At 36.4% G+C, this 27,843-nt stretch overlaps 4 protein-coding genes and 1 non-coding gene across 12 annotated transcripts; 3 read left to right on the top strand and 2 right to left on the bottom strand.

Moving 5' to 3' along the window:
- Positions 1 to 1,184: 1,184 nt before the first annotated feature.
- LOC141646636 (protein DGS1, mitochondrial-like) lies at positions 1,185 to 9,069 on the top strand. Of its 3 annotated transcripts, XM_074454516.1 has the most exons (14): positions 1,185 to 1,516; positions 3,166 to 3,280; positions 3,405 to 3,608; positions 4,427 to 4,567; positions 4,653 to 4,814; positions 4,979 to 5,173; positions 5,894 to 5,994; positions 6,263 to 6,352; positions 6,809 to 6,884; positions 6,993 to 7,021; positions 7,122 to 7,245; positions 7,634 to 7,744; positions 8,445 to 8,545; positions 8,634 to 9,069. In XM_074454516.1, exons 1-14 carry the CDS (start codon positions 1,275 to 1,277, stop codon positions 8,749 to 8,751), a joined length of 1,809 nt encoding a protein of 602 aa, XP_074310617.1. In that variant the 5' UTR covers positions 1,185 to 1,274; the 3' UTR covers positions 8,752 to 9,069. The 3 variants fall into 3 exon arrangements, with proteins under 3 accessions (XP_074310617.1, XP_074310618.1, XP_074310619.1); XM_074454518.1 differs by lacking the exon at positions 1,185 to 1,516 and having other exon boundaries at positions 3,192 to 3,280; positions 3,391 to 3,608; positions 8,634 to 8,836; XM_074454517.1 differs by lacking the exons at positions 8,445 to 8,545; positions 8,634 to 9,069 and having other exon boundaries at positions 7,634 to 7,750.
- A 770-nt stretch (positions 9,070 to 9,839) lies between these two features.
- On the top strand, positions 9,840 to 9,912 carry TRNAA-UGC (transfer RNA alanine (anticodon UGC)). The gene has a single exon. It is a non-coding gene; the product is annotated as a tRNA-Ala (tRNA).
- Positions 9,913 to 11,547: 1,635 nt separating this feature from the next.
- On the top strand, positions 11,548 to 14,710 carry LOC141646642 (G2/mitotic-specific cyclin S13-7). Of its 3 annotated transcripts, none has more exons than XM_074454529.1 (6): positions 11,548 to 11,848; positions 13,027 to 13,117; positions 13,216 to 13,435; positions 13,517 to 13,891; positions 13,982 to 14,143; positions 14,219 to 14,710. In XM_074454529.1, exons 1-6 carry the CDS (start codon positions 11,812 to 11,814, stop codon positions 14,540 to 14,542), a joined length of 1,209 nt encoding a protein of 402 aa, XP_074310630.1. In that variant the 5' UTR covers positions 11,548 to 11,811; the 3' UTR covers positions 14,543 to 14,710. The 3 variants fall into 3 exon arrangements, with proteins under 3 accessions (XP_074310630.1, XP_074310631.1, XP_074310632.1); XM_074454530.1 differs by having other exon boundaries at positions 11,571 to 11,848; positions 13,219 to 13,435; XM_074454531.1 differs by having other exon boundaries at positions 11,692 to 11,848; positions 13,030 to 13,117.
- A 298-nt stretch (positions 14,711 to 15,008) lies between these two features.
- Positions 15,009 to 17,400, bottom strand: LOC141646644 (molybdopterin synthase catalytic subunit). Of its 2 annotated transcripts, none has more exons than XM_074454534.1 (2): positions 17,313 to 17,400; positions 15,009 to 15,978 (listed from the first exon to the last, which is right to left on the bottom strand). In XM_074454534.1, exon 2 carries the CDS (start codon positions 15,872 to 15,874, stop codon positions 15,248 to 15,250), a length of 627 nt encoding a protein of 208 aa, XP_074310635.1. In that variant the 5' UTR covers positions 15,875 to 15,978; positions 17,313 to 17,400; the 3' UTR covers positions 15,009 to 15,247. The 2 variants fall into 2 exon arrangements, with proteins under 2 accessions (XP_074310635.1, XP_074310634.1); XM_074454533.1 differs by having other exon boundaries at positions 17,117 to 17,337.
- Positions 17,401 to 18,454: 1,054 nt separating this feature from the next.
- LOC141646637 (stomatal closure-related actin-binding protein 1-like) lies at positions 18,455 to 24,912 on the bottom strand. 3 transcript variants are annotated; one of them, XM_074454521.1, is made up of 14 exons: positions 24,251 to 24,799; positions 23,915 to 24,062; positions 22,877 to 23,648; positions 22,239 to 22,367; positions 22,015 to 22,107; positions 21,742 to 21,882; positions 21,577 to 21,645; positions 21,260 to 21,343; positions 20,905 to 21,085; positions 20,480 to 20,596; positions 20,335 to 20,393; positions 20,035 to 20,169; positions 19,135 to 19,284; positions 18,455 to 18,925 (listed from the first exon to the last, which is right to left on the bottom strand). In XM_074454521.1, the coding sequence occupies exons 3-14, from the start codon at positions 23,153 to 23,155 to the stop codon at positions 18,881 to 18,883; spliced, it is 1,482 nt and encodes a 493-aa protein (XP_074310622.1). In that variant the 5' UTR covers positions 23,156 to 23,648; positions 23,915 to 24,062; positions 24,251 to 24,799; the 3' UTR covers positions 18,455 to 18,880. The 3 variants fall into 3 exon arrangements, with proteins under 3 accessions (XP_074310622.1, XP_074310620.1, XP_074310621.1); XM_074454519.1 differs by lacking the exons at positions 23,915 to 24,062; positions 24,251 to 24,799 and adding an exon at positions 24,811 to 24,912 and having other exon boundaries at positions 22,877 to 23,176; XM_074454520.1 differs by lacking the exon at positions 23,915 to 24,062 and having other exon boundaries at positions 22,877 to 23,176; positions 24,614 to 24,829.
- Positions 24,913 to 27,843: the final 2,931 nt, after the last annotated feature.

Below are 27,843 nucleotides of genomic sequence, written 5' to 3'. Positions count from 1 at the left end.
TGGGAAAGATTGTATAATAAATTAGGGATAATAATTGTTGCTTGTAAAAGAGGTAAAATATAAATGTAATATTGTTTTCTTGTATAGTTTTAAGAGTTATTTTTTTAGGCGGGAAAACTACTAAGAGTTTTTATTCTCTTAGTAGTAGGGGGGATTAGGATACGGTACTATTCGGCCTGAAAGTTTATTGCCGTATCTTGGACTTTTATTCTCAAATAACCTGATAGGAATACGCTTGAAAATGATTGAATTCAAAATAATTCAGCCCAATCCAAACTGCACAAAATCTCATTTGTGACGGCACTGACGGATACCATTTTCCCTCACAAATGACCCATATAGAGGAGAGAGGGAAGCACATAGGAGTGCCCCACCTTGTCCCTCCTATTCGTTTTGTGAGTGACATTATCCGTCACTTGCTCCGACCCGTCTTCAGCAAGACTTATTGTCCAAACTGACTTGACTCATACCTGATCAAACACTAATTTAAACCTAACATGTGAGAGCTTTCTACGTCGGTTGATTTAATCCAAGTATCAAGAGACCTTTAGCTAATCTTTTGTATGGCAGTATGACTGTTATGTGTCTTTGTGCCAATGATGGTAAATGTTAATTACCCCTCAGCGGGTCTTATTTAAGACGAATATATCCGTTTTATTTTTAAAACGGACTCGAATTCCACATAGTGATAGTAAAAAACTTTTGCTATTTCTAAATAGTTTGTCTGATCAAGTGATAACTATCTGGCTCTTTTAATAATAAAACGGACATCTACCATCTAATAATACTATGTACTTACTCCCTGCCAAAAACCTTAGTCTTTTATAAGATCATTTTATATTAGAAAATTGGGTAAGCTATTCGTGAATCACTCACGCATATGTTAATACGAGCAACATAGAGTGAGTTGAAAGTAAAACTACAAATTCACCCGACATGAGCTCGATCTGCACTTGAACCGAGGATCCGGAGTTGACCAGCAACCGAATACACTTGAAATTTTTAACATTATTCTTAAATAATTTGATAAAAACTTATATAACAACAGGTCCGAAACTAGTAAAAACCGAATATAACCCTACTTAACCCAACCCGTTTCTAATCCGATTGACTCGTTTGTGGGACCTACTCAAAAAACTTGGAGCGCAATCTTCAAAACACACACAAAAAAAAAAGGACTTAACCGCCGGTGGAAAAACAACAAAATCGCGAGCGAACGCTGAAGAAAAAGATCCACGAAGTGAAAATAAATCAAAACAAATTAAATTATTATCATGGAGAATGATGATGATTGTTCATCTTCTTCAAACAATCAATTATCAAATTTACGAACCCTAACTTCGCTATACTCTAATTATTTATACAATCAAATCTCCAATTTTATCCCAATTTCTTCAGATTCTTCATTAATTGGTAAAATCGCGAGTTTTTGGCATCAATTTGGGCGTGCTAGGTCTCGTCGTCGGAAACCGTGTCTTCCTCTTCCACTTCCGTCAAAATCGCTTCATTCTTCGCTGTAATTTCTCCTTTTTATTGTTATTTATCAATTTTATGCTGATTAGTTATTGTTTTAAGTTGTAATTTTGATTTTGAACTGTTAATTGTCGTCTTAGCTTTTGAACTTTGATTTTGAATTGTTAGTTATTGTTGTTGTTTTATGCTGATTTATTATCGTTTTAGCTGGCAAAATTTGATTTTGATCAGTTAATTGTCAATTTTTATGCTGACTTATTATTGTTTAACTTGCTGACTTTGATTTTGAGCTAATTTTAAGTTGATATGCGGCATTGGAGGTTTTGGCATTGCACGAAATTTGATGTGATGGAAATTCTGAGACTAGTAGCTGATTGTTATTGGCTTATTATGATGTACAGACTACAGAGTAATTAATTGTGTACTTGGTCTTAGAGATATTAATGATTGTAGGAGATGAATTTTGAGTGTTTTGACCTCAAAAGTCCAGGGGAATAGAAAAGGTTGCTAGGGGTAGAGGGAAACCAAAACAGACATGGCTGAGAGTGATAGAGCACGATATGAGATTTCTCCGTCTTGATGAGGGAATGGTGACGGGGAGGGCACAATGGAATTATGGAGGGAAATGATACATGTGGATTTTAGTATTTGATGTTATCTGAAATATTTAGTGTTTATTTAATTTTTAAAAATTTATTTGTTCTTTTCAGATTTATTACACCTTTTTACCGACAACTTTCTTATATATTAATACTTGGTTCACTTTTAAGGTATTTCAGACCCTTAAGTTTTATTTCGGTTTTCAAAATCGTTTTAATCTTTATCCTCGATTTAAATTCTAAGTTTTTATAAAAGAAATCCGGACTTCGATTTTAAAACCTATAAGTGTCCCTTGGCTTTTGTATTATGTTTCACTCCCCTTTTGTTTTTCACTTTTCCTTTTCTATATTTTCGCATTTTGTGGTGTGTTCACCCGTGGACGGTTCTAAAGGATGATTCATATCAGCCGACCCCAAAATCATTTTGGGATTAAGGCTCTGATGTTGTTGTTGTTGTTGTTGTTGACCTCAAAAGTCCAATGTTGACAGCTGTTTGTGACGGCACTGACTGATAAATTAGTTTAGTGAGTTGAATGTTGGCAGTTGTTTGTGACGGATAGTCTATGGTTTTGAACTTTTGATTAAGTTTTTGAGTGTATCGTTTATGATTTAAATCAATTGCATTTAGAATTTTAGATCGGTTTTCGCTGGAAGTTTTAGATTGAGAATTTACCTACTGAATTTCGTATTTGGCAAGTTTATAGACTAGGTATTTGCCGTCTGACGGTTTATTGATTTTATTAAGCTATGCTATACTCCCTTTGTCTCTTTTTAAGTTTCGGACTTCCTTTTCAGGCCATCTCACATAAAGGTTCACACTTTGCTTTGTTCCTTTTTCGGTCTGTTACTTGTGGCGCCACTTACTCAGTTTGCATTTTCCTTCACACATAAATGTTATTTGTGAGTTGTGCTCTATGTGATTGTGATGGAAATCCTAATGTCTTGTTCTTGAGTGTTTTGGAGGATATTATTTTGATCAAATGATCCTCGAGTTGGATGATTTCACAATTAAGTTTGTGAAGTCGACGCTTTACATAGATGCATTCATCTATTTTTACACTCCATTTTGAGAGTCTTATTTGCGGTAACGCAGGATGATGACAGAAGCGTCTAGAATTTTTGAAGTTTTGGAGGATATTTTGGAGCAGTTATTCTCAAATATTCACTATGTTCAGAAAAATTTGCATTATTGGCAGATTAAAGAAGAGGTTGGTACCTGGTTTTATGTTCACACTCATAGCATGTTATTGATGTGTTTTTGGTGCTAGGGTTTGTCACACATCGATCATGATACTGAAATTTAAATTACTACAACCAGTTTACTTGATGCAGGGTTCAAATGCTCAGAAAGCATACTTTATGCTTTTTGAGAGAGGGCCACAGGCTTTGATTAGTGGAAGCGTTGAGCTTGTGCGGAACTTCATTGCGGAAGATTCCTCTTTTCAAATTCTTTGCCACACTGCCTCCGGTTTCATAGCTGAGAGAGTTATTGTGTTGGATAGCTTGAAACATATGCTTGCCAAGTTTTTGGCGCAGGTTAATTCACTTATATTGCTTCTATTTGCTGTCATTAAGTTCACTAATTTTATCCACTTGCTATGTTGTCTTTGAGTTAATACGATGTGGAATTGTGGAGTATATGGGAAGTAATGATATGGGACGGTTGTGATACCTATGAATCTATGGTGTTGCAGCGAATTTGACTATTCTTAGATTTAACTTGTAGTTTTAGCTGCTGTTGGCCACTTGATACATATGTGAGTGCATAGGTATTTCTCTTTGGATAATTGAGCTTAATTCTCACCTTTTGATTACAGTGGCTCTACGTTATTGTGATATTCCCTCCTATTCCAATTATCATACTCTTAAAATATCCGGGGTTTGAAAAATCAATTTTAGTTAGCATGAGAAGAGTCTGTGACTATCAGTATGCATTCCTTTGTTGTACCCATCAACTCGGGAGTTATATTCTGATTGGTGTACTGCTAACAAGTTCTGACAAGCAAAGGGGGTGTTTTTAAATAATTAATTATTGTTCGTTCTTATCAAACTTTATAGTGATGGAAGTTTTGTGTAATCATGAATCATGAAATTAAAAAAATAAGATGATTTTTTGTACTTCTAATGCACTTGTTATTATCCTCGTCTAGTGGAATTTGTTTTAAATACAAAAGAAGCTTATAATGGAACAATCTCTGAACTTCTGCTCCGTGCATGCATGGTTGTAAAGTGGGTGATATTGTTTCCCTTGGTGTCATGTATATATATGCTGGCTGGTTCCTTCAGCTGAGGCCTTTTATTTCTTCTTTGTTGATGGTTTAGTAGATAATCCTTAATTATGCCTTCTGATCCAGGTATATATGCTAATTGATAAACAAGGGGAGGACCTGATGTCTGATCCTCAAAGATCATTGCCATCATTGTTGGTCATTATTGATGGTTTATTTTCCGATCTTGAGGCATCAATTGCTAAATTGCATACTTCTACGTCCCAGGTAGCCATCAAAGATGCTTTTAGTCCCAAGTACTTTTCCCATTCTGTATGTGTGCTTATATCTTGTATGCTGATTATATATTCAGATGGATTCTTCCGATGAGGGTAGTAAGTCAATTCCGCTGGTGTTCAGCAAAATTACTGAACGGGAAAGGGAAGTTCCTGAATGGACAGATGATGAAGTTCGAGATGCTATAGCGTCAATATATCAGAACCTTCAGAAATTAGACTCCTATCTATCTGATGTTGTAAGACTCCTATATATCAGAACCTTCAGCTTTCTTTCTCATGATTCTTTGCTATTGTTCATGTTAGCCAACAAATATTTTTGGGACATTTTTCTTTGTTGTTGTTGTTGTTGTTGTGATGTAAGCTACATCACTGCTGAGTCGCATTTTCTCCCATCTTTCAGGTTGGGAAGCACCGCAAACCTAGAAAACTGACTCGGTATTGGGTCCGTTATACATGTGGCGCTGTTGGCCTTTCTGTATGTTCATTGTGGCTTGTGCGTCATAGTAGATTGGTTGGAAGTCCGGACATTGATAATTGGATCGGTGAGGCAAAAGAGTCGACAATTAGTTTCTGGACTGAACATGTGCAGCAACCGGTATGCCTCTGATAGTGGATTTTATATTCAGTGACCTTCCTGAGTCTCGAGCGATGCTTAGTAATATTCGAATTGATTATGTGATAAATTATGTCTGTGCTACTTCAAGCTAACCTAATACTACTGCTTCAAGGTACAGAAAGAACCTATTAGTAAATTCGACAATGAGTTAACTTAAAGATAGATTCTTGACATGTGCATCTCTTGGGTTCTTGGGATGCAAAGGTGTCAACATTTTGCTATATGTGTATGGTGTGTATTGCTAACCATATTTCTGGCATAAGAAACATTTTCGGACCAAGGCTTTGTTGACTTGTTGTGCTATACTTTTGGGATAAGTGGCTAGAAGTTTCACGGTCAAATAATTGGAGACCGTTTGAGAGATTGATTTGTCTGCACAAGTTCTACAGTATGCTTATTTGACTTATACGCTTTCATTGTTTCTAATTTATTTCGAGCGTATTAGGACCAATAGTTGTAAAATTAGTAACTATCAAACATTCAAACTACATTCTGAATTATTGTTGTTATGTAAAGGAAGAAGACAATTGTGACTCCATTGTATCTATAGGAATTGAACCATAAATGCTCAAGTGATTCATGCTTAGGTCTTTGTCTCATTCTAAACCCTTTACGTTCTATCTATGACTCATTAGAAACCTGCATGCACGTGTCTCAAAATCAGCTGAATTCTTACCTGCAGTTCTGTATGTTTATCAGATTTTGTCAATTAGGGATGAACTTTTTGACACATTTAGAAAGAGGCACAAAGGGGTTATGGAAGCAGAAGAGGTGCAGTTAACTGCCAATTCTCTCCACAGGTAATACGATCGTCTTTAAGGCTTCAAGATATGTCCTGAGTTTTCGTGTGGTGAAAATAATTTTAATCAGATTTGAACTTTATCTTTGTGCAAAAATGTTTAGCCGACTTTGCGTTAAAATCTATTATCTATGACTAGACGAAACCTGATATATTGATCTTTTGGCTATCTAATCTGTGTCCGCTCTGGCCTCTGGACCATCCCCCTTTCCTCTTTGTTCTTTTCATGTCGTGATATTTCTAGCCCTTAACTTAGTTGTGATTCACAGAATGCTGCTGACTTTCTGTGAGCAGACAAATGGCCAACAATATCCCGAGAATGCTTCAGATCAGGAACTGCTCGAAATAGTTATGACAAGGTGCGTCTTGTATAATCAACTGATGATGGACTTGATAAATAATAGTCTCTCCACATTTTAATGTTCTTCCCATTTCTCCATTATATGGGAGTAGTATTATAATGAAATGGGAAGAACATAGAAATGTAGCATTGATCTAGAATCTACTGGGATTTAATGCACAATTATAAACCTGAAGTTAGTTCTCTTCGTACTAGCAGATAACTTATTGTACTCCTAAATTAAGAGTGTAATTTTTTTTTTCCCCAAAAGCTTATTTCTAGAGGGATATGACAATAGAACAACTGAAGTAAAACAATAAATTTCGTTTTTTGCTGGTAGTGGTGGGTGACTGGTTTATTCCTTTGTCATTTATTTAAAGCAAGTAGCATGTAAGCATATTTTATGTTTTAACAATTTGGTTAGAAGCTCGAGTAGTTGCATGGCATCATAGTTTATATTACAAACTTGATGCAGATACGAGAAGGAGTTGCTGCACCCCATTAAAAGTATAGTTGGCGGTGGAGAGCTTCCTCGTGCTATGCTCATTCAGGTACTGAATTTTGTTTTTAAAATTTTCAAGAATGGTGGATTTTTGTGTTATGCTTAATGCTTCATCTGAGATTTTTTGAAACTAAACCTGCTCCTTGCACGCTTGCAGGTTCAAAAGCTGAAATTGGATATAGAAACGTGAGTTGAATTAACTTGTTAGATCTTTATGAAAAATATACTATTTGATCTATATCTAATTTGACAAGTTTTGAGTTTTCAATATGTTTGTTGTGATTAGGGCAATGCTTGAACTGGACCAGATTCTGAAGGCCAATGAAATCAACTTTGCCGTTTTAGCTGCTTTACCGGCATTCATATTCGTGGTCATTCTAATCATGTTACTACGCTCATGGATAAAACAGGTAACTAATCTCTTCATGTCAATATACTGAGAGTGGCCAAGTTCGATATGTGACTCCAAACATGTTGATAAATTATCATGTCAAAAATATTTTTAGTAGCTGCTTGTTGCTGTGAGGTGGTGGCTATACCGGGATGAACAGAACGTGTATATATCCAAATCCCGTGTCTAAAAGAATTTTGGCAATTATTCCATCAGTGTTCTATGAAACAAGTTTTAAGAATGAAGGATGATTTTTGGAGATGTTGTGCCACTCTTACCTGATCACATACACTCCATGACATCCACTTCAAAATAATACGAGTAACAATTTAAAAAGCGAGTATGAAAATGCATGCAGGCAATAATACTTTTTAGCTCATCTTTTTTATCTGATTATGATATGATAGGACAAGGGAGCAGAAGGAAGGGGTCGAATTGCTCGTCGTCAGAGGAGGTTGCTCATCGTTGAGATAGAGAAAATGATCATGCAATACCAATCTTGTATGGATCTGAGACAGGTATGACTTCTGAGGCCAAACTCTTGTAAATCCAGCGTTTCTTTCTCATAAGACGTCTCACGTACGGCCTTACTTCAAGTAGTGTAGTTTGGTGGTGATGGGAGCTCCCCTTCCAAGTCATACTCATTAGAGTTTAAGAGACTCTAGGATGACATTTTCGGGGACTGTCCTCACTGAGATATACGTATGAAACTGAAGAACCAGCAGAAATCATTCCTACATACTATTTTCAAATGAAAAGAAAAAGTGCTTTTTGAAAAAACTTGATGAAGCAAAATGAGCATATGCATAATCGTCTTTAGGAATTGAAAATTTTCCGTTTCTTCGAGCTAGTGCTTAATAAAAAAACGGTTTTGAAAAAGAAAGCTACGCTTGTTAACAGTTCAAGTTGTGAAATGCCAAAACATTGATAAAGAAAATTTCAATCACCTGTTACTCCCTCCCTCCGTCCTGATCATTTGTTGTCCTATTTCATTTTGGGGTGTCTCAGTTAATTGTTGTCCTTTCTATTTTAGGAATGCATTTGATGGGAAATTTGATCATTCACATTCAATTTGGTCCACTTGTCATCTAATAATTGGTTCCCTCCTCTTTCCTTGGTCTTTGTGTCAAAACCAAAGGATAACTATTGACCGGGACGGAGGGAGTATTACATTGGAACTTCTGATTACAGATCTGACCATAAAAGCTTATTGTGCAGATAGAAGATGCCCAATGCTGCTTTGGCTTGGTGTTGTACACTCTAGATCATTTGTATCGTGCAGTACAAAACCACGCTAAAACAACCGGGGAATGGTCATGGTTAGTTCTTTAGAACCTTATTATTCTCGATAGCTCATCTTGATTCTCGTAGTACCTCATTCGCTAACAGCTATACAATGGTTTGCAGTCTCAAGCAGGATATCATTGATTTGGCAAAACCAGAGCTCCATACTACGCATAAGCTGACTATTACTTCACGGATGGAACGAGTTTATGATTGCTTGCTTCCCTCCCTCAGGCAATAGGGGATTTTGTTTTCAGTTACCTTTCAATTTGCGCAGGCCTATACCTCAATAGCAGGGTATTAACGAAAAAAACCCCGATTTTTTTTGTTCAATGTTCTAAAGCTAAATTTTGATTCGGGTAAATTATTAGCATATCGGAACTAGATTTATGTAATGTGTCCTGAATTTACACCAGTGTTTAGGAAAAACTTCTCCAAATAGATCTGCTTGAGGAAAGTTTTTCGTTTTTCTGCAACTCTGGTGGGATTTTAATGAATTTTGGGAAGAATTTAATTTTGTTTGAGAAAATATTCAAAAATCTCTACCTCCATTTTCTTCGGTTCATTGTGATGTGTGAAGAGGTTCGAAACTGGTGTGGTTTGTATGCGCGCATTGCACGGCATACACAATCATCTTTGGATAATAAAACGTAAATATATTATTTTCCATTGTATAGCATCTCTAAACCAATGACTTTACAATTACAATTACAATTTCAAAAAATCTTCAATTTTTTTCTTTTTGGGTTAGTAATAGACTTTCGACATCTAATTTGTTATTCATTTCAATTTGAGCAGTTCAATTAGACTCGACACCTTTTAATATGCGTAAAAGTGTTGTAAATATAGGAAACTTCGAGTATGGATTTAAGCAACACTTTACAGTAATGTATGTTAAGAGTATAATAACGCATAAAAGGGTACGAAGAAAGTAATATCTCAATAATTTATTTAGTTTCTGTCTCTCTAAAGTCTTTGCGATATAGAATGTAGATATAGATAGATTGAATTACTTGATTAAATGGACTGAGGCATGTCAATTTTATACATTCACACATCAAGAGAGTAGAAACAAAGAAAACAATGCTTTCAACTAGTCCTATAATATTGATCAGTCTTTTACTATCTTCGGAATAATCGAGCAATCCGGGATAATCTGAGGCGATGTCAAGGATGTTGTTCAATGGAGGAGTCTCATACATGGAGTCGAACATCGAATGGCGAGGATCAATTATCTCCTCGGGCGCTTCTTGTTGTTTCGATTAAGGCCTTAAGGGTTGTTATTTGTTATTGGGATAAAATATAGTTAGTGAGGTTTAATGACATCAAGGGGTTGTAGCTCAAATGGTAGAGCGCTCGCTTTGCATGCGAGAGGCACGGGGTTCGATCCCCCGCAACTCCATTTTTTTTATATGAGTATTTTTTTTTCAATCATGTTTTGCTTTGTTTTTAGCAAAAAAAATGATGGTAGAAAGATTAAAAATGAGTTAGTTTGTGGCATCAAATTTAAGGAAGGATGTGTTTTTACTTTTTAGAGTGAAAATTTCGGTATATTTAAATTGTTTAAAGATTGAATTATAATTTTTAGTCAGTGAGTAGTATTACTAGGTAGTAGTAAACTAGTAACTACTCCTTTCCGCTCACTGGAATCATACCATTTGAATAACATATTTCTTATAAAGTATATATTTATTCATCAAATGGTACGTTTCTAGAGCATTAGTTCGTTTACTTCAACATCAGGACGAAACTTAATCGGATTACATTTCCTTCAAGGTTACCAAAACATTCTTCAATATGTGGAATGGAAAATACAGGTTATTCATATTTAAATGAAAGTTAATTCATGGTGTTGCTTAGATTGGAATATACGAATTGGAGGAGTCAGTTCTTTGATGACGATCCTCGACGCGTCGAGTATTTGATTGATCAAGATATTACGAGAGTGGACTTGCTTAGAGACTTTTGTATTTACTTTTTTACTGTACTATTTTGTATATTTAAGAGTAGGTTAATTATTGTCTTACACATCCAAAAAAAACCATCATATTAACTACGTGTAAGAGTTCATTTACCTTATATTAGTACCATTTTTTTTTTTTGGTGCAAATATACTAGTACCAGAGTTAGAATGCAAGTTAAAGACATGTATCTTAAGTGGCTGAAACTTTGATACGCTGTTCTTGTAAATGAAATTGGAATGGGCCTACAGCTTAACCATTCAATTGTCTTCAATAATTTAAAAGAGTTATCTTAACTAGTTGATAGGTACTCCGTAATACTTTTAAGTCTTAATAATCTATTAAGTTGTTCAACTTCATTCAATTACAACGCTGCCACTCTTCGTGTATACTAATCAAATTGTGTAAAATCCCTCAATCATTTCTAAAGTTGATAGTTTGATACTAATTAAAAACATTTACCTGAATTGTAGTCAATCATTTATCAACCTCTTGTTTAGTGATAAACGAATTACAAATGCAGTATAATATACTCCGTATAAGGAAGAGAGGAATCGAACTTAAGACCATGTTCATTATACCTCCATCTTAACTACGAGTACTAGAAAATCTTCAAATAGCGTAAATCAGCCATCACAAATTTTCATTTGCGACGGGTCAACTACTACCTATGTGGGTAGATAAGACAAAAGTAAAATGCCTATGGAATAACAATCTGTTTTGTCTAAACTACTCACATGGGTAATACTTGATCCGTCGCAAACTTGTAACAGATATGCCCGTCACAAGAGAGATTTGCCGATCAGTCATTACCCTTCAATTCACCATGATGATTAACCTCAACTCCCAAAGCAAAAGTTACTTCCTTAAAAGTTAGAACTTTTTCTTTTGTACAATTAAATCTTTGAAAAACAAACTCAAACGGTAACATATAAATCTTGTAGAGCACTAAACAACCTCAACCATTAGATCAACTAACAAAACAAATCCAACGGCTATAATTCAAACCCACTCAAACACTACCGTTAGGGAGCCTTCTCCCTCCTTAAACACCCAACAAAAAACTCACAAAATTCACAATCCCATTCACCATCCTTCAAAATCCCATCTTTTCTCTCTTTTTTCCGTCTTCCAAAACTCGTAAAAGATCGAAACTTTATACATATAGAGAGAATTTCAATAGAACCAAGAATTTGTTCAAATAGTGAAGTTTTTTGTTAGTAGTAGAAGTGGCTTGGGAAAATAGTGAAGAAGGGGAGACAGGCAATAATAGCCGTCTCCATTCCTTCATTTCATCGATTTTTTCGAGTATCGGTGGTGTATTCGGACAACCCCAAGTCATGGATTTGAGAATTGATGTCCCTATTAAAATTACTGGTTTGTTTTCAATTTTATATAATGAAATTAATGGTTCTTGATTTATTGTTTCTGGGTATTTCATCTGTTTTTACGGGTTTATCGCCTTTTTATCGTTGATTTACTGAATGATTCTTGTTTTGGGGTATTCTCTTGGTTTTTTTAGGGTTCTGTTTAATTGTTTCATCATCTTTATAGCCTAGATTTTGTGAATTAGCTTCTTTTTTATTTAAATTTTAGTTTATCATCTTCAAAGTTTCAATCTTTGTCGCATTTCACCATTAAATTCCAGTATTATATGTGTATTTGCTCGAAAAATCGAAACTTTCTTGTTGTTCATACTTCAGCAGTTTAGCTATGTTGTCTATGTTTGCTCGAAAAATCAGAACTTTTTTGTCTAATTGTGAATCTTGCAGCACTGTTAAACATGTTTGATCATATAATTCAGCAGATCAACATATTAGCTGATGATGTTTGTTTATGATTAAAGTTTTTAATTTCTTGCTATTTTTCATCAGCTATGATCCTTTAAATGACTGTATTTTCTCGAAAAATCGAAACTTTCTTGTCTAAATATGAATCTTGCAGGATTGCAGCAACTGTTAAACATGTTTGATCATACTTTTAGCTGGTGCTTTGCTAAATGTTTATACTTGCTCGAAAAATCGGAACTTTCTTGTCTAAATGTTAATTTTGTAGCACTGTAAAACATGTTTGATCAGTCTGCAGCATTTTTGCTGCTGCTGGTTTATGAATTATGATTAAAGATCCATTCTTTGGTATTTTTCACCCATTAAGACCCTCTATATATCTGCCTGTGCTCAAAAAATCGAAAATTTCTTGTCTAGATGTTACTCTTGTAGCACTGTAAAACATGTTTGATCACTCTGCAGCATTTTTGCTGCTGTTGGTTTATGAATTATGATTAAAGATCCATTCTTTGCTATTTTTCACCCATTAAAACCCTCTATATGTCTGCCTATGCTCGAAAACTCGGAACTTTCTTCTCTAGATGTTACTCTTGTAGCACTGTAAAACCTTTTTGATCAGTCTGCAGCATTTTTGCTGCTGTTGGTTTATGATTAAAGAACCATTCTTTGCTATTTTGGCTCGAAAATCGAATTTTCTTGGCTAAATGTTATTCTTGTAGCACTGTTTTGATTAATCTTGTGACTGGTTTAAATTTGAATTGGTATCAGAAGAACCAAAGCAGAAGAAAGAAGCCGGAAATCGTAGAGCCCTACAAGAAATTGGCAATTTGGTTAATTTTCAGAATGTTCCCATCATCAAGTAATTTCTAGTCTTCTGTTTTCAGAAAATAAAATTTCATGAAATTAATTTTTTTGACTTGAAATAATTAACAGTTTTCGATAATTTGCTTGTTTTAGAAGCTTGGGTGCCTTATCACTTGCAAATGATCAAGGAGGAGCTAACAAGAAAAAGGTTACCCTTAAGCCGGAACACGAGACAGTCATCATAATAAGCTCGGACGATGAAGAAGACGAAAATGAGAAGTTGAATAAAAAGAAAAGAATTCTGAGTGGAAAGAAAAGCTATAGGAAGAAGAAAGCTCATAGTCTCACTTATGTCCTCACCGCTCGCAGCAAGGTGATCATCGTCTTTAATTCTGAAATTTACGTATCAGTTAGTCTTGTATGAGACGGACTGACAAATATAAGTTTTTGACAGATGGCCTGTGGACTAGGAATTAAGCCGAAAGATGAGGTAACAAACATTGATGATGTAGATGCTAATAATGAGCTAGCTGTGGTTGAGTATGTAGAGGACATCTACAAGTTTTACAAGGTAGTCGAGGATGAAAACCGTGTGTGTAATTACATGCCGTGGCAATCCCACATCAATGAGAAGATGAGGATGATTTTAGTCGATTGGCTGGTCGAAGTTCATAACAAGTTTGAACTGTTGCCTGAGACCCTTTACTTGACAATTGATATTGTAGACCGGTATCTTTCGAGGAAAATTGTGTCTAGGAAGGAGCTTCAACTGATTGGTATCAGTTCAATGCTCTTGGCCTGCAAATATGAAGAAATTTGGGCACCTGAGGTAATACTGTTAAAGTCGAGCACTCCGTCTGCATCCTGCAAAATGCAAATCTGTTTTTTTTACTGATGTTAGTGATTTATTTACTCTCAGGTGAATGATTTCATCTGTATATCTGATAATGCATACACCAAAGAACAAATACTTGCTATGGAGAAAGAGATTCTCGGAAAGTTGGAGTGGAATCTCACAGTTGCGACTCCATATGTCTTCTTACTTAGGTTCATCAAAGCTACTCTTCCTGCTGACAACGAGGTATGAGACGGTTTTACATGTGAGGCCAAGTGACTTACTATTCCTGAATATAACGTGCGCTGTATTTCTGTGTAGATGGAGAACATGGCCTTTTACATGGCAGAAAGCGGCCTGTTGCAGTATCAGGTGGTGGTGTTGTTCTCCCCATCGCTGATTGCTGCTTCAGCAGTATACGCGGCCATCCACTATTTGGGCGGAACTCGTGGTTGGACTGAAACACTGAAGCATTACACAGGCTACTCTGAGGAAGAACTCAAGGGATGTGCAAAAATGTTGGTGAAATATCAAATGTCAGCCAAAGAATGTAAGCTGAAAGGAGTTCACAGGAAGTTCTCGAGTATTGTTAGAGGCGCTGTCGCCCTTCTGCCACCACCTTCCAAATCTCTGGACAGTATTTAGTAAAGATTGAGAGACTTTTTTTTAGTGTTTTTGTAAGATATAGTGTGTTTTAAGTAGATCATGCTGTATCATGATCATGTTTTCGAGATAGTTGTTTGTTTGTGAAACGGTTTCTAGATTGTAAAACCAAACGCAGATTTCTCTAATATTTACTTTATTTCAGGCTTATTTTTTGTTTGTCGATTCTCCCTGAAGGAACTACTTACCCAAGGTTCGAAATAGAAGCCAGTGAAAAGAGCGAGATGCTATATTATTAACCTTATATAGACAAGAGATAACTTACTGTATCTGTTCTAACTAAATGACAGAAACGCGACAAATTTGCCCAAAAAAAAAGCAGCTCAACAGTAGATCTGACTTGCTGTATCAGTAACAAAATGACAGAAACGCGACAAATTTGCAAAAAAAATGCTCAGCAGTAGAATATCTCTCAGACCATGGTTCTGAAATCTGAATAGTCAGGAAATAAGCAAATTTCACCATTCACTGGTAAATTTTATTACTGAGAACAAAAGAGGTTTGCTTGTTTGATGTACAAGTACAGTAAACAACTTACAAGTAAATTTTCTACAAGTCTAAAAAGGTATTGTATATTGTAAGACGATTAGATCCGAATTAGACCTGAATTGCACAACCCGGAATGACTCAGTTGACCGACTCAGACCTAGCCTGAATGACACATTTGCCAGGTCTAGACATAACCTTTCAATGAGTCTCTGCCTCCTTAGTCTCTCCGGCAATCTCGTTATCTACTCTTACCTTGGAACCGCAACAGCTCTTCTTTCCCCTCTCTGCCTCCTTGGTCTCTCCGGCAATCTCGTTATCCACTCTTACCTTGGAACCGCAGCAACCCTTCTTCCCATGACTCGGTTTTCCAAGTTCAGATTTCCTCTCTAAGAACTCGGAGTTCTCTTTCCAAATCTCACCATTAGCATAGACCTCTTTCTTCCAAATTGGAACGGATGCCTTTAATTCATCGATCAAATACTTGCAAGCATCTAATGCATCAACACGATGAACAGATGATATAGCGACAAAGACACTCGTTTCAGCAACAGGAACACGCCCAAGCTGGTGGGCCACAGCAATTAAGTTCAAATTCCACATTTTTCGAGCTGTAGAACATATGGACTTAATGCAACGTATTGCCATAGGAACATACGCTTCATATCTCAGCTCAACAACGGTTTTCCCATCAAAGGAATCACGTGTAGTGCCTGAAAAAGTCGCAATGGCTCCACACTCGGGGGCCCGAACAAAATTTATGTACTTAACAATATCTAGGGGGTTACCCTCATCAAGAATTTCGATCAGTGTTTTCTCTTCGGCCATCTGAAAAACTGGGCTTAGTGCTTCTTACCTATGCAGAGATAAACTTCATATGTCAAATGACCTTCAAGTTTGACGGAAAATAAGCGTATGTCCTACACAACACCCTGCAGAGTCAAACCACAGTAAAGTTTAGAGGTCATAGCTCATAAGCATAGATATCGTACTACTCTACCCCTGGTACTCTCGCTACCACAACAACAATGTTACCCCAGAACCTTAAAAGCCTTTGCAAACAGCAGGGTAACGTAGCATTACCCGTGTTCTATACGTCTCAGTCGACTTATCAATATTCTAATTTCTGTGGGCGCGAATTTTTCACATTTCATTTTCCAGAATCCTTGCCTTCTACTCCCTCCGTCCCGGTCAATTGTTGTCCTTTGGTTTTGGCACAAAAACCAAGGAAAGAGAAGGGAGCCAATTACTAAATGACAAGTGAACAAATTGAGTGTAAATGATCAAATTGTTCATCAAGTTCATTCTTAAAATAAAAAGGACAATAATTGACCGAGACATCCAAAATGGAAAAGGACAACAAATGACCTGGGACAGAGGGAGTATCATTAATAACAATCATGCTTATCGTTTCGAAATGATCACTGTCACATTCCTTTCCACTTCATGATAATCATGAAATCTTCCCAATTACTCCTAATAATCTTAATTTACATTTCTAATCCAATTAACAAAGTCAACCCAACTCAACAAAAAATCTGCTTAAGAAACACACTACTCAATTACTTCGTATGAATAAATTTTGGGTGTAAAGGGAGCAGCTGGCCCACAAGGGCAATTCTACTGACGGAATTTGAACTCAGGTCATGAGTACCACGCCTCATTACTTTACCAACTAAGCAGTGACGGAGCCAGGATTCCCTGTTAGGGGGCGAAAAATTTCAGCGGGGGGCGAACGAGTAATTTCATAAGGCAAATTTGAAAAAAGCTCGGAAATTTAACTAAAAACTTCGGGTTTTTCAACTTCAGCAGGGGCCACCGCCCCTGCTAGCCCCCCTCGCTCCACCACTGCAGGTTAGTTATTTATGATTCAATTGGTCTCTTTTAGGACGATTAACCCTTTTTTAAACTGCAGACCATATTCCCGCCTTAAACAAGAATTTGTCTATATGATTAAAACCCAACAAATAAAACACCAGATTAAACAAAACCCATAACAATTAAAACAATAAACATTGAAAAACAATCATGGGTACAAATGATTAACAGTTATAAAGATGTAAAACAAACCTGGAGAAGAGAAGGAGAGTTATTGTTGCGTAGAATCAAATGAAAAGTGTAGTCAACAAAGTGAAGTGTTTACTCTAATAAATGAAAAGAACAAAATTAATCTAGTAAATGCAGTCAACTAATTGTATGTAGAAAGTCAAAATTGAGATTGCCTCGCCATAGCCAAATTGTTAAAGAAAAATTAGCTTCGGCTTACCTACTGCCTTTGCAGTTTGCACCTTATCAAGTTGGCTTGTGTCAATGTGTGTGATTATGGGGAATTGGGTCTAGACCGGACAAACGGGTTAATCGTATTGGATGTCAGGGTTCGGGTCGTTTAAGATTGCAAGCGTTCATATAGAATTAGGTTGAATCGGGTTATTATGGGTTCAGATCAACTTCGGATGATTGTTATCAGAGGTGGATAAAAGTGCGTGCCAGCCCAGCTGGACCCGCCTCACGGGCCGAAAAAATGGCGTTGTGGACCTTTCTAAATGTAAAAGAAATACTTCCTCCATTTCATTTAATTCCATACATTTGCTTTATACATGTATATCAATGCTCGTTTTCTTTTGTTCATATCTTTAGTTACATATTAGTAAAAAATTTAAAAAATTGTTATTTACAATGTACTCGGTATGACAATTAAAACAAGATCTCACATGACTATATTTTATGTTATATATTAGAAGTTGTATCGAAAATTCTCCCTACTTGTGAATAGTGTTCAAAAAGGCAAATGTATAGAATTGAATGAAATGGAGGAAGTATGAATTTGTCTACCTAGGTTGAGCTGAGGCTAGACTTGAGGAAGCTAGTTGACCCAGTTCCGACCCGTATCCTGACACGGGTCGGTCCTAGGCCTTGTTGATTAGGCTTTGCCTATGACCAGCCCGACCCGAAGTCCAACTCCAGTTGTTCTTAAGTTATTTATGGATAATGGTTATTATACGACAATAAACGTTCAAGTCAGATCGGATAGGATTGAGTTAATTCAAATAACGGGTCAAACTGGATCATGTGTTGGAGTGTAAATCGGGTTACCGTTCGATCATCTCTACTTGAGTTCTTGGTCATAGGTACATTTACCAGTTCAGTTAGTTGATATTGAGTAAATGTGTGATGGTGGATATGGCATTTGAATTCACATATGGAGGTACTGCAGTCCATCACCATGTCATATTGGCACTATGGTTATGGTTACAATGAAACACGTTTAACATCTGTCGGTAGGGGATACTCCTGGTCAACACCAGAAAATAATCGTCCATATGATTATGTTGGAGGGGTCACCGAGACAGGTGATAGGCGCGTTCTGAATATAAATCCTTCCATACCAAAACTGGCTTAGATCTCTAATAACCCGAAAAATTCATGAATAGATAAAATCAAATAGATCTCAGTACATCGAAAACAACTCAACACACATTCTATTACAAATCGACACACACACAAATTACAATAAATCAATCTCAGTTGTCATTCTATTTAAAAAAAACACACTAATGACAATCAAATAATCAATCAGTCTCTATCTGCTATTAAGAATACAACTCAGGGATTACGATACGATGAGCCATTAAAAAAGGCCAATTAATAGAAGATCCCTCTATGGTTAGGGGAGGAGAATGGTCGGACACATTGCACAAGCCATCGCACACACTTTCACACGACACAGTTGAACACTCTCCTCGAGCCTTCTGCCTTTGTATTAATACAGCCTAATATACACGGTACAGTTGATAGAATGATAGTTACATGTAGCCCAAAGATGAGCGGCATGGATCATGTCCCTAGAGGTGTTCTGTCACCAGGACCGGCTAGCGTAATCTGCCAATTCCAAGCATGCACAATAGAGTACAAATATAAGAAGTTGGCTCGTGCCAAAAAAAAAGGAAGTATTTTTCGGAGTAATGAGGCTCGAAAGAAAAATACGATATATCTCGAGCTCGTTAAGCTACGACCGTATTACCACCAAAATGCAATATATCATGAGCTCATTATCGGATTCTAAAGTTAAAGTTTGAAGGTGAACTTACATTACAGTCGAAAGCAAATCGCCTGGCAAGTAAAACAGCAGCGTTTCTATCCCTTGAGGATTCAAAGGCTACAATGAAGCTCAGTCCCGACTTTACTTGCCAAAATACAGCTTGAGCTGCAGCATTTCCACCACCTCTAACCCCACATAGCTAAAATTGTGAAAATAATAACACAAGTATTAGTTCCCAACATTATTCCTGAGGAAAGAGAACGGAATCTGTGGATGTGTTTCATAAGTACCGAAGGGCAGTGTTTCTAGCAATTTATCCACATATGGATATGGTGAAGAGCTAAAGCAAGTAATGTTCATGCATTACAGAAACCTCAGTAATAATGGTGCTGTACTAATCAGCTAAAATGAAAACTTAGCAAGTTTAAAATTTTTTTAGTCGATCCAATGCTATATTATCTATCTGTTGGCAAGATTACATGTTCACAACAAGATACTTGTATGGTCTATCACAGTATCACCATTTACGACTAGATCTAGCAAACGGGTTACTCGGAAAGGTTCATGTCGTTTCACGTGTAATGTTATGGTCAATTCGGGGACAAGTCCATTCGGGCTACTTCGATATTTTAAAGTTCAGGTCATTTCGGGTCATAATTATTAGTCTTTTTTTTCTTTTCTAATTAGTCATTTTGGGCAATTTAGGATTTGGCCATTGTCATGTTTCGGCAAGGGTCAACTCGGGTTAGGGTTGTATTTTACGAATTTGGGTCAGGTCACCATGCTCTTGTGCACGGATTAAGTACAGTATATATAGCTTAAGCATCTCTGGGCCTTACACATTAAAATGCGATTGCTAACTCAAAATATGTTAACATGGTACCACAACCAGATTTGGCTTCTTTAGGTAATTTAGCTATGATATTGTTTTCATTTCAAAACAGCACACCTGCATTGAGGTCGAATAATACTCCTTGGCTACGGTTGTCTTCCCTTTACAAAGCTTCATCCGCATTTTTCCCACGTGGAGAACATGTATCGATTGTGATTGTTGATCGACTCCATTTATCTGGGTGACAACTACCTGTAGAATGCAAGATGCTAGTTAACAAAACAGCAATTACAGCATCAGTCTCTTGTTCCGACTGTTACGTGACATTTACAATAGTCATGTCACTGATGGGCTCCGATTTACTGCTGTATTTCTTTTTTCACTAGTTTCATTTTGATACTGTTAAAAGTAGCTTACATTGAATTCGGTATCATGTCTCCGCAAAAGAGCCTCAACATAGCTTCCCAAACCTGGTGCTGTAATGATTAAAAAAAAAGGTGAACTCACATCCAGAATAGATTTATGTACTGCTACCAATTTGATTAGGACATCAAAAACAAACCTGGATCAATTGGACCAGTTGAGGACACTGTAACATTATGGCCGTCATGAGTGATTTCTACCTTCAGGAATCGTCCGACATCAAAAGGTTCAGGAGCATAAGCTGGCTTAGTGGCCCCTAATATAAGACAAAAACATACAATAAAGTGACTACTCCATATGTCGTAATGCTTGGCAAACTAATCTGTTTTACATATCAACAAATAATACTCCCTCGGTCCCGGTTATTTGTTGTCCTATTCCATTCTGGGGTATCTCGGTCAATTGTTGTCCTTTCTATTTTAGAAATGCATTTGATAAGCAATTTGATCCTTCACACTCAATTTGGTCCACTCATTTTTTCCTAGGTCTTTGTGCCAAAACCAAAAGACAACAATTGACCAGGACAGAGGGAGTACATCATGTTAATGCTCAGCAAATTTATACCAGAAATAGGTTCCCTTTTGTCGGTATCAGATGCCACTCGGTACCACTGGATCAAGCACTCCGATAGATCCACAGCCTCATCTAAACACTTTTGGACCAACAAACATGAACCCAATAATTCTTGGCCAATCATTTCATATAAATGAGTGGATTCATCCTCGTTTGGTTTATTCATAGCCAACTGCAAGAAGTCGAATGTTAAAATGAGACTTTGAGCCGTACAGAAATAGATTCAACGGAACTGTGTTAATGACGCTACTGCTATGCACTAACTCTACAAAGTACAGACTATACTAAATCAAATGTGAATGGAAAAAGTCAAACACATACTAGTAGGGGGATAAGTTTCCAATACCTCCTTCTGTAACTGAACAGAACGCGTGGTTTTCTCGAGCAGCTGAGCCCTTAACGCTCGAAGTTCATATTCCATGTCCATAACCTGAGAGGGTCGCAGTTGAATTAAGGTGTTACACTACTACTACACAAAAAATCATATTCAAGAAACATCTGATCACTTATTATTAGTGTCAATATGCTCTTTCGAGATATGATTCAAGAACTGTTGCATTAAGAGTTCCTGACATTGTCAATGACAGGCTCGTTGAAAGAAGCCTAAGCCCTAAAGATACTAAAAAATTTCAGAGACGAGCAAATAAAACAAGATAGAAATACCTTGCTAGGTTGATGAAGCATTTTTATGCGTCTAGCCTCTTGAACCTCCCGTATTAATTCTTCATAGTCCTGAAGAAACAGAAGGAGTTAAAGGAGAAATCTTTGGTACGGAACTTATATCTAACTATCCATGTCATACAAGATTTAAACCGGTCAAAGACGAACCTGCTCTCCTGAAACTCTTGACATCTGCTCATGTTCCTGTATGGCTTCTTCCACGCGTTGAACTGCGGCTCTTGCATTCTCAATTTCTGCACGAGCATTAGATCTTTCTTCCTCAACAAGCCTTTTTGCTTCCTCCGATGCCTAAGACCGAAAGAAAAGGTGGATATGGGCACGGGGGTGAGATAATGCTTCTTATTGTAAACCAAAACTTCATGTTTGCTAAAACTAAAGAATCTAATCACAGTAAACATTTATACTCGGTCCCCAGCATACCTGCTTCAAAAAATTGGCTAGCCTTTTCACTTCTTCCTTCTCATGAAGCAACTCTCCCTCCCTTTTTGCCAACTGAACAGCTAAAGCTTCGACCTGAGTTAAGAAAACCATTGGCCAATTATATATATGAAGCTACAAATGTTCGTCCTGCTTTTCTAACAGACTATTTAGCCTAGAAAAGCCAATAGAAAGAATTAAGACAGGAATAACTAAGCAAGCCCTACCATAGAAATCGCTGTTTCCACATCATCCATGTTTTTACCCGTCACACGACCCCTCAGGGCTTCCAAAGCATCTCTAAGGTTCTTCAGAAGTACATGCTTCTCCAAAGAAGCCGCTTCCTTCAGTTTGTCCTGTATATGAAGAGCACATTTAGGGTCATGCTGAGTTGCTTCAGCACCCATGTTTTTTATACTTTTCTTGTTTTACTACGTCAAGTTGTCGGTTTCAATTGATGGTTCAAGTTAGATGACTACAAACCAAATTGGGACCAAAGCTTTGTGATTACATTGAAGTTCAATATTATTTTGATCATTACCATCTCATTTCTTTGTAGGCGTCAATATTTTGAACTTGTTAGTTCACTAATAATGGCTACATTCACTGTAACTTCTGCGCCACAATGCAAACGGAGAACACCCAAGAAGCTTATCAGGTATAGTAATAACCTAAAGGGTGTATGAACTTAGTTATAGACAATAGGAGTGTTTTTGTGTGTGAAAGGAGGCACGAAGGCAGCACTATACAAAGCGAGGGAGATTCAAACGTACGACATATCAAGCTGAAGTTCTGGTGCCTACAGCTAGGCTAAGACATCATTTGTAACTATAAATAATCGTAAAGATTAATTAAAGAGGTGTACCTCTTCCGATAACTTAGCAGCAGCTGCTAGTCCTTTCTCAAATTTGTGAGCAAGATCACGAACAGACAAGCGTTTCTGCTGCTCCAGCAACATTGCCGTTTCCTTGGCGACAATTTCCTTCATGGAGAAAGTCTTCATATTATCTTTCAACTCCAACACCTGGTTATCAGATCCTATCTTGTAATTAGGAAACCGGCTTGACAAAAATGTCACGTCAGCTGAAACAGCCGGAATATTTTCCTTTTGCATTGTCGCAAAATCAAGAGTCAGCCTCGTCATGATGTCCGCTCTCTCACAATTCTGCAGCACAGTTGATCAAAATGCAACAATAAGTACCGACAATTTGAGCTATTCATCCTCCATCCCATTTATATTATCTCCATTTGACCATCCCATTTATATTATCCCCATTTGACCATCCCATTTGAAAATAATATTTGGAAATCAAAGGACACAGTTCATATACTAGAACTCTACAATAAACTGACGTCCTTCCCAACCATATTTTCTAAACAAACACCTAGCTAACCATTACCAATTAGCTCCGCTTCTCTCACATTTACGAAGCAGAATAAATCCAGTAGAAGTAGAACACAATATCATGACTAAACACTCCCAATTTTACTAAATTTACATAACTACACAAAAAGGGAATAAAAATGGGTGACCATAACGCCACTCAGAAATATATCGTGCCACTCATTGTCTCATTTTAATCCTTAAGTTGGATAAATCGATTAATTAACAGTCTCACAAAACGTAATAGTTGGACCTCAACCATCACCTTAAGATTTTGGTTGAGATGGTTCATCTATCATGGTATCAGAGCCACTATGACCAAGAGGCCACGGGTTCAAATCCTGGCAGCCTCCAATAACTCACGAAGTGGAAATTCAGCATATGGTATGAGGGGGCATGTGCACTAACCACTCTTCGAGCCCAATGGGCACTCGAGTGAGGGGGCGTAATAGGAATAAATATAATAGTTGGGCCTCAACCATCACCTTAAGGTTTTGGTTGAGATGGTTCATCTATCACATTTTACCCTATAGCTTTATCATACCCCTCGAAAATGGGGGTATAATATGAAATCAATCTAAGCAAAACAACAATTGAAATCATACAATACAATCTCATAAAAATTTTCACATACTGCAATAAAATGACCAAAACCAGCAACATACAACTATCAACAATATCTCAGCAAATACAAGACCAAATCAATTAGTCAATACCACAATCAATTAGTTCACAATATCATTCTCTAGCTATAGGCTCCTATTACTAGCCTAGATTAGACTCCCCTCTCCCCTATATAATGTACTCTATTCCTGTACAAACATTCATTCAAATACAATCTTATACAACTTTTACAACAACAACAACAACAACAAACATTACTCCGATGTGTCAATGGCTCCCCCAAATTGTTGGGTAAGGGAGGTCGGATGTACACAGCCTTACCTTGTGTTAGCAACACAAAGAGACTGTTAATAAGCAAAATAACAATTGAAACTGTACAATACAATCCCAGAAAAAATTTCACAAACCATGCTCAAAATTACCAAATTCAGCTAAAAACATTTGAATTAAACAAAAAGCTTTAATCTTTAATGACTGATTAAGCAATCCAACATAAACCCTAATCCAACAACCACTTTAGCTCATAATATAAACATCAAATATGGTAAATTATGAACAAATTAAAGATTAGAAAAGAAAGGATTTTGTACATACAGATCATGGGAAATTGAGTAATACTTCAAAAATGTGGAAATTTAACAACAAAATATCATGAAGGGTTGATGTTTGGTAACCCTAAAGAGTAGAGGAGCCTAAGTTTGAAGGGTAAGAAGGAGAAATGCTGAAATGGTATGAAAGATGTCTACTTTATGAAAAGCAACAGGAAAAAGAAAGCAGCACAGATTACTCACTTCTTTGCTTGTATTCCTTAAATTGCTAATACTATCTGTATTTGCAACTTGTAATGTATTCCTTTGACTACTATTCAACATAAACCCGATTAAAATACAATGGCGCCACACATCCACCCATCGCCAGGTGATACTGAGTCTCAGAATATCAAAGTGGATAGTGATATTGAGATTGAGACTCGGTATTATTGGTGACATCCTAACATTGTCCGAACTAGAGCTGGCCAAAAGTGCGGGTTAACTCAACCCGCCCGTCTCAGTGCTTTGAAAAATGGCAGCCCATCAACCCGTGTGTTTAGTCCAGCCTACGCATACACCTGGGATGAGCCTGGGCCAGACTCCTCTGTCCCAGTCTAACCGGCGTATAAAAACAAAAAACAAAATTCGAATAATAGTTATGTGTTGGGCTCGGGCCGCATTTGAGTGACCTTGGCCCGGCCCAACCCCTCCCTAGTGCCGGTCAAGGGCCAGAGTGACCCAGCCTAACCCACGTTTGACCCGGTTCGGCTAGCACCAGCCCGCCAAATGGTGTATAAGAGCACAAAGTTGTATTCCGAGTTTCACAAATATACTTATAAAAGACGTTCTCGTAATAAGATATCAATATACTTACCATTTTTTTTCGTACCTTTTACATGTTTTTCGTGAACTTTTTATTGACTTTGATTATGATATGAAGTAGTTAGCTGACTGCAATTAATCAAACATTAATTAACCTTAATTAATACACTAATGATCAGCATGTCTAGCATAGAAATGAGCATGTTCCAACAGTGCAACAATTACAAAATTCTTTCTTTATTGGCTTATTGCTGCCACAAAAAAAAAAAATTAAATAAATAAATAAATTCTGAATTAGATGATGTTGTTTGAGAATAAAGAATCCAAAGAGGAAAATGTTAGTTTGTTGGTTTAAAGTTGTCTTCTTTCCAAATTTCTGTCAATTTCAGATTTGTTGGATGCAGTTGTTGGCTATCTGATTAGTCAATACCAAGTCCAATTTATTGTATTGTAAAATTGTTGATGGAAAATTTCTATAGCATTGCTAAATCAAACTACTAAATTTTCTTTTTCATTTGATTTTGTTCCGGATTTGATGTTGATATTTCGTGTTTGTTTTTAGTCAATTGAATTACTCGCATATCATATTATCACTTCGTATATTTATATATTAATTAAAAAAATGATATACGGAGTACTTAACATCAAATACCATTCATATTCGCTATTCCGGCTAAGCGTGCTTGCATGCTTTTTTTTTGCATGAAGTACAAATAATTAATAAGATAGAATCGTTGATCTGCGAATCTCGATAAGGATTCGAAGCCTGTTTAACATTAATATTAGGTAATTTTTGAAACACTCTATACACGTAAAATCACAAGTGTATTTATTCTCATGGATGTATATTTTTAACAAGGAAGAGTAGACTTTGATTAAAGTTCACTACTAGTTGTAACAAGTAGCATTCGCTACCCTAAATTCCATAGAAATAGCTAAATTATCGATTTCTGTTACCGTCTTTGGACTAGGAATGTATACTTGAGCTAGGATTTTGGTAAGGAAGAGTGAGTTTTAATCAAAGTTCACTACTAATTGTAATAAGTAGTATAATAAAATGATGACATGCTAAAATTGTTTACAAGAAGCAAAAATAATGAGAGAAATGTAGTGATGAACTAGTGGAAAAAGGCAAGCTAGTCACATGGTGCACCATTGATGTCTCATGCTCTCATGCATGTTTATCAACCTAAGAGCATCTCCAACTATAAGGAAGAGACTACGCGAATAGTTGAGGAAGAGGAGTTGAGCAGCAAAATAGAGCTCCAATGATGAGGATAGAAACTCACACAGTTGAGGAAGAAAACGCTGCGCTCATTTCAGCGGAAGAAGACGAGTAACAAATGTGGGCCAAAATGAACGTGCAGGCTTGTTTTTTAATTGATTTTTGACCCAAAAAATGGGACCCACTGAAATTTGTTTCATTTTGCACAAATGAAAACACAAATTTTTATTTCAAACCGCCATATCCGTCTGAAATGGTCAGACGGATACCATTTCCTCTCACAAAAAATCCATTTAGGGTGTGAGTGGGAAAGCATATGGGGGTGTCCCACCACCCATGTATTTCTCACTTGTGAGATGTCTTATTACGGTCTGAAATAAAACGGTCTTAAGCAAAACGGACTGAAAAACACAAATTTTTATTTCAAACCGGAAAATAATTATCATTGATTTAATTACAGCCAAATTTGATTTTTGCCTAAAATTAAATTGTAATTTAGTTTTTTCCAAAAAAATAATTACACCATAATTTCTTTTTTTTTTTCCTCTACAAATAGGTAATAATATTTGATATATATTGACATATTTTTCCTTTTCTTCTTTCTATGATTTACTTTACTCTATTAGATATCGTTTTTCTAATGGACGTTTAAGATTCGTAATTTGTGGGGTAATTGAATAACATTGATAAAAACGATTACATTGATAACTGACAACTGACAACACATAAATAAAATTGACAAAAAATAAAGCTAACACGTAAATAAAGCTGACGGAAATAAAGCTAACACATAAATAAAAGTTTTTTTTAAGAGAAAAAAACGTTTTAACCTTTTTTTCTATAATAAAACTGAAGTCGATTAATTATCGAGTTGAAAACCCGAACAAATTACGAAAATAGATTTTAATGTAAAAAAATGTGTGGGGTATGTTAAAGTAAGAGAGATAAATGATGAAAGAGAATGATGAGGAATAAGTGTAAATTATTGTTGGAGAAGTGTTTTGGTTGTAAATTGAAAAGTTGAGAAATAATGAGGTGGATGAGTGAGAAGTGATAAGAGAGAGTGAGATGAGGAGGTGAGAAAATCATGGTTGGAGATGGTCTAACCTTTTTCTCTGCTTAATTGCTCAATTAACAAAATTATTGCAGAATACTATTGATCACTTCAATATCAAAAATTCTTACTTTATTTAAGACAGATGTATTCGTTTTATATTTAAAATGGTATATATACCAAATGACAAGAG

The sequence above is a fragment of the Silene latifolia genome, chromosome 3, assembly GCF_048544455.1.
Source record: "Silene latifolia isolate original U9 population chromosome 3, ASM4854445v1, whole genome shotgun sequence".
Taxonomy (NCBI): Eukaryota; Viridiplantae; Streptophyta; class Magnoliopsida; order Caryophyllales; family Caryophyllaceae; genus Silene; species Silene latifolia.
Note: the sequence above shows the minus strand (reverse complement) of the source record. Positions and strands in the feature narration are given on the sequence as shown.

Excerpts from the sequence above, each read along its gene's own strand:
- LOC141646636 (XM_074454516.1), top strand. The coding sequence starts at position 1,275 with ATGGAGAATGATGATGATTGTTCATCTTCTTCAAACAATCAATTATCA. Across the intron at positions 5,995-6,262 it reads ACTGCCAATTCTCTCCACAG|AATGCTGCTGACTTTCTGTG; the intron begins GTAATACGATCG and ends TGTGATTCACAG. Across the intron at positions 8,546-8,633 it reads ACAACCGGGGAATGGTCATG|TCTCAAGCAGGATATCATTG; the intron begins GTTAGTTCTTTA and ends AATGGTTTGCAG.
- LOC141646642 (XM_074454529.1), top strand. The coding sequence starts at position 11,812 with ATGGATTTGAGAATTGATGTCCCTATTAAAATTACTG. Across the intron at positions 13,436-13,516 it reads TCCTCACCGCTCGCAGCAAG|ATGGCCTGTGGACTAGGAAT; the intron begins GTGATCATCGTC and ends AGTTTTTGACAG. Across the intron at positions 14,144-14,218 it reads CTCTTCCTGCTGACAACGAG|ATGGAGAACATGGCCTTTTA; the intron begins GTATGAGACGGT and ends ATTTCTGTGTAG.
- LOC141646644 (XM_074454534.1), bottom strand. The coding sequence starts at position 15,874 with ATGGCCGAAGAGAAAACACTGATCGAAATTCTTGATGAGGGTAACCCC.
- LOC141646637 (XM_074454519.1), bottom strand. The coding sequence starts at position 24,891 with ATGTTGAATAGTAGTCAAAGGAATACATTACAAGTTGCAAATACAGAT. Across the intron at positions 23,177-24,810 it reads TAAGGAATACAAGCAAAGAA|AATTGTGAGAGAGCGGACAT; the intron begins GTGAGTAATCTG and ends ACTGTGCTGCAG. Across the intron at positions 21,646-21,741 it reads CAAGAGTTTCAGGAGAGCAG|GACTATGAAGAATTAATACG; the intron begins GTTCGTCTTTGA and ends CTGTTTCTTCAG.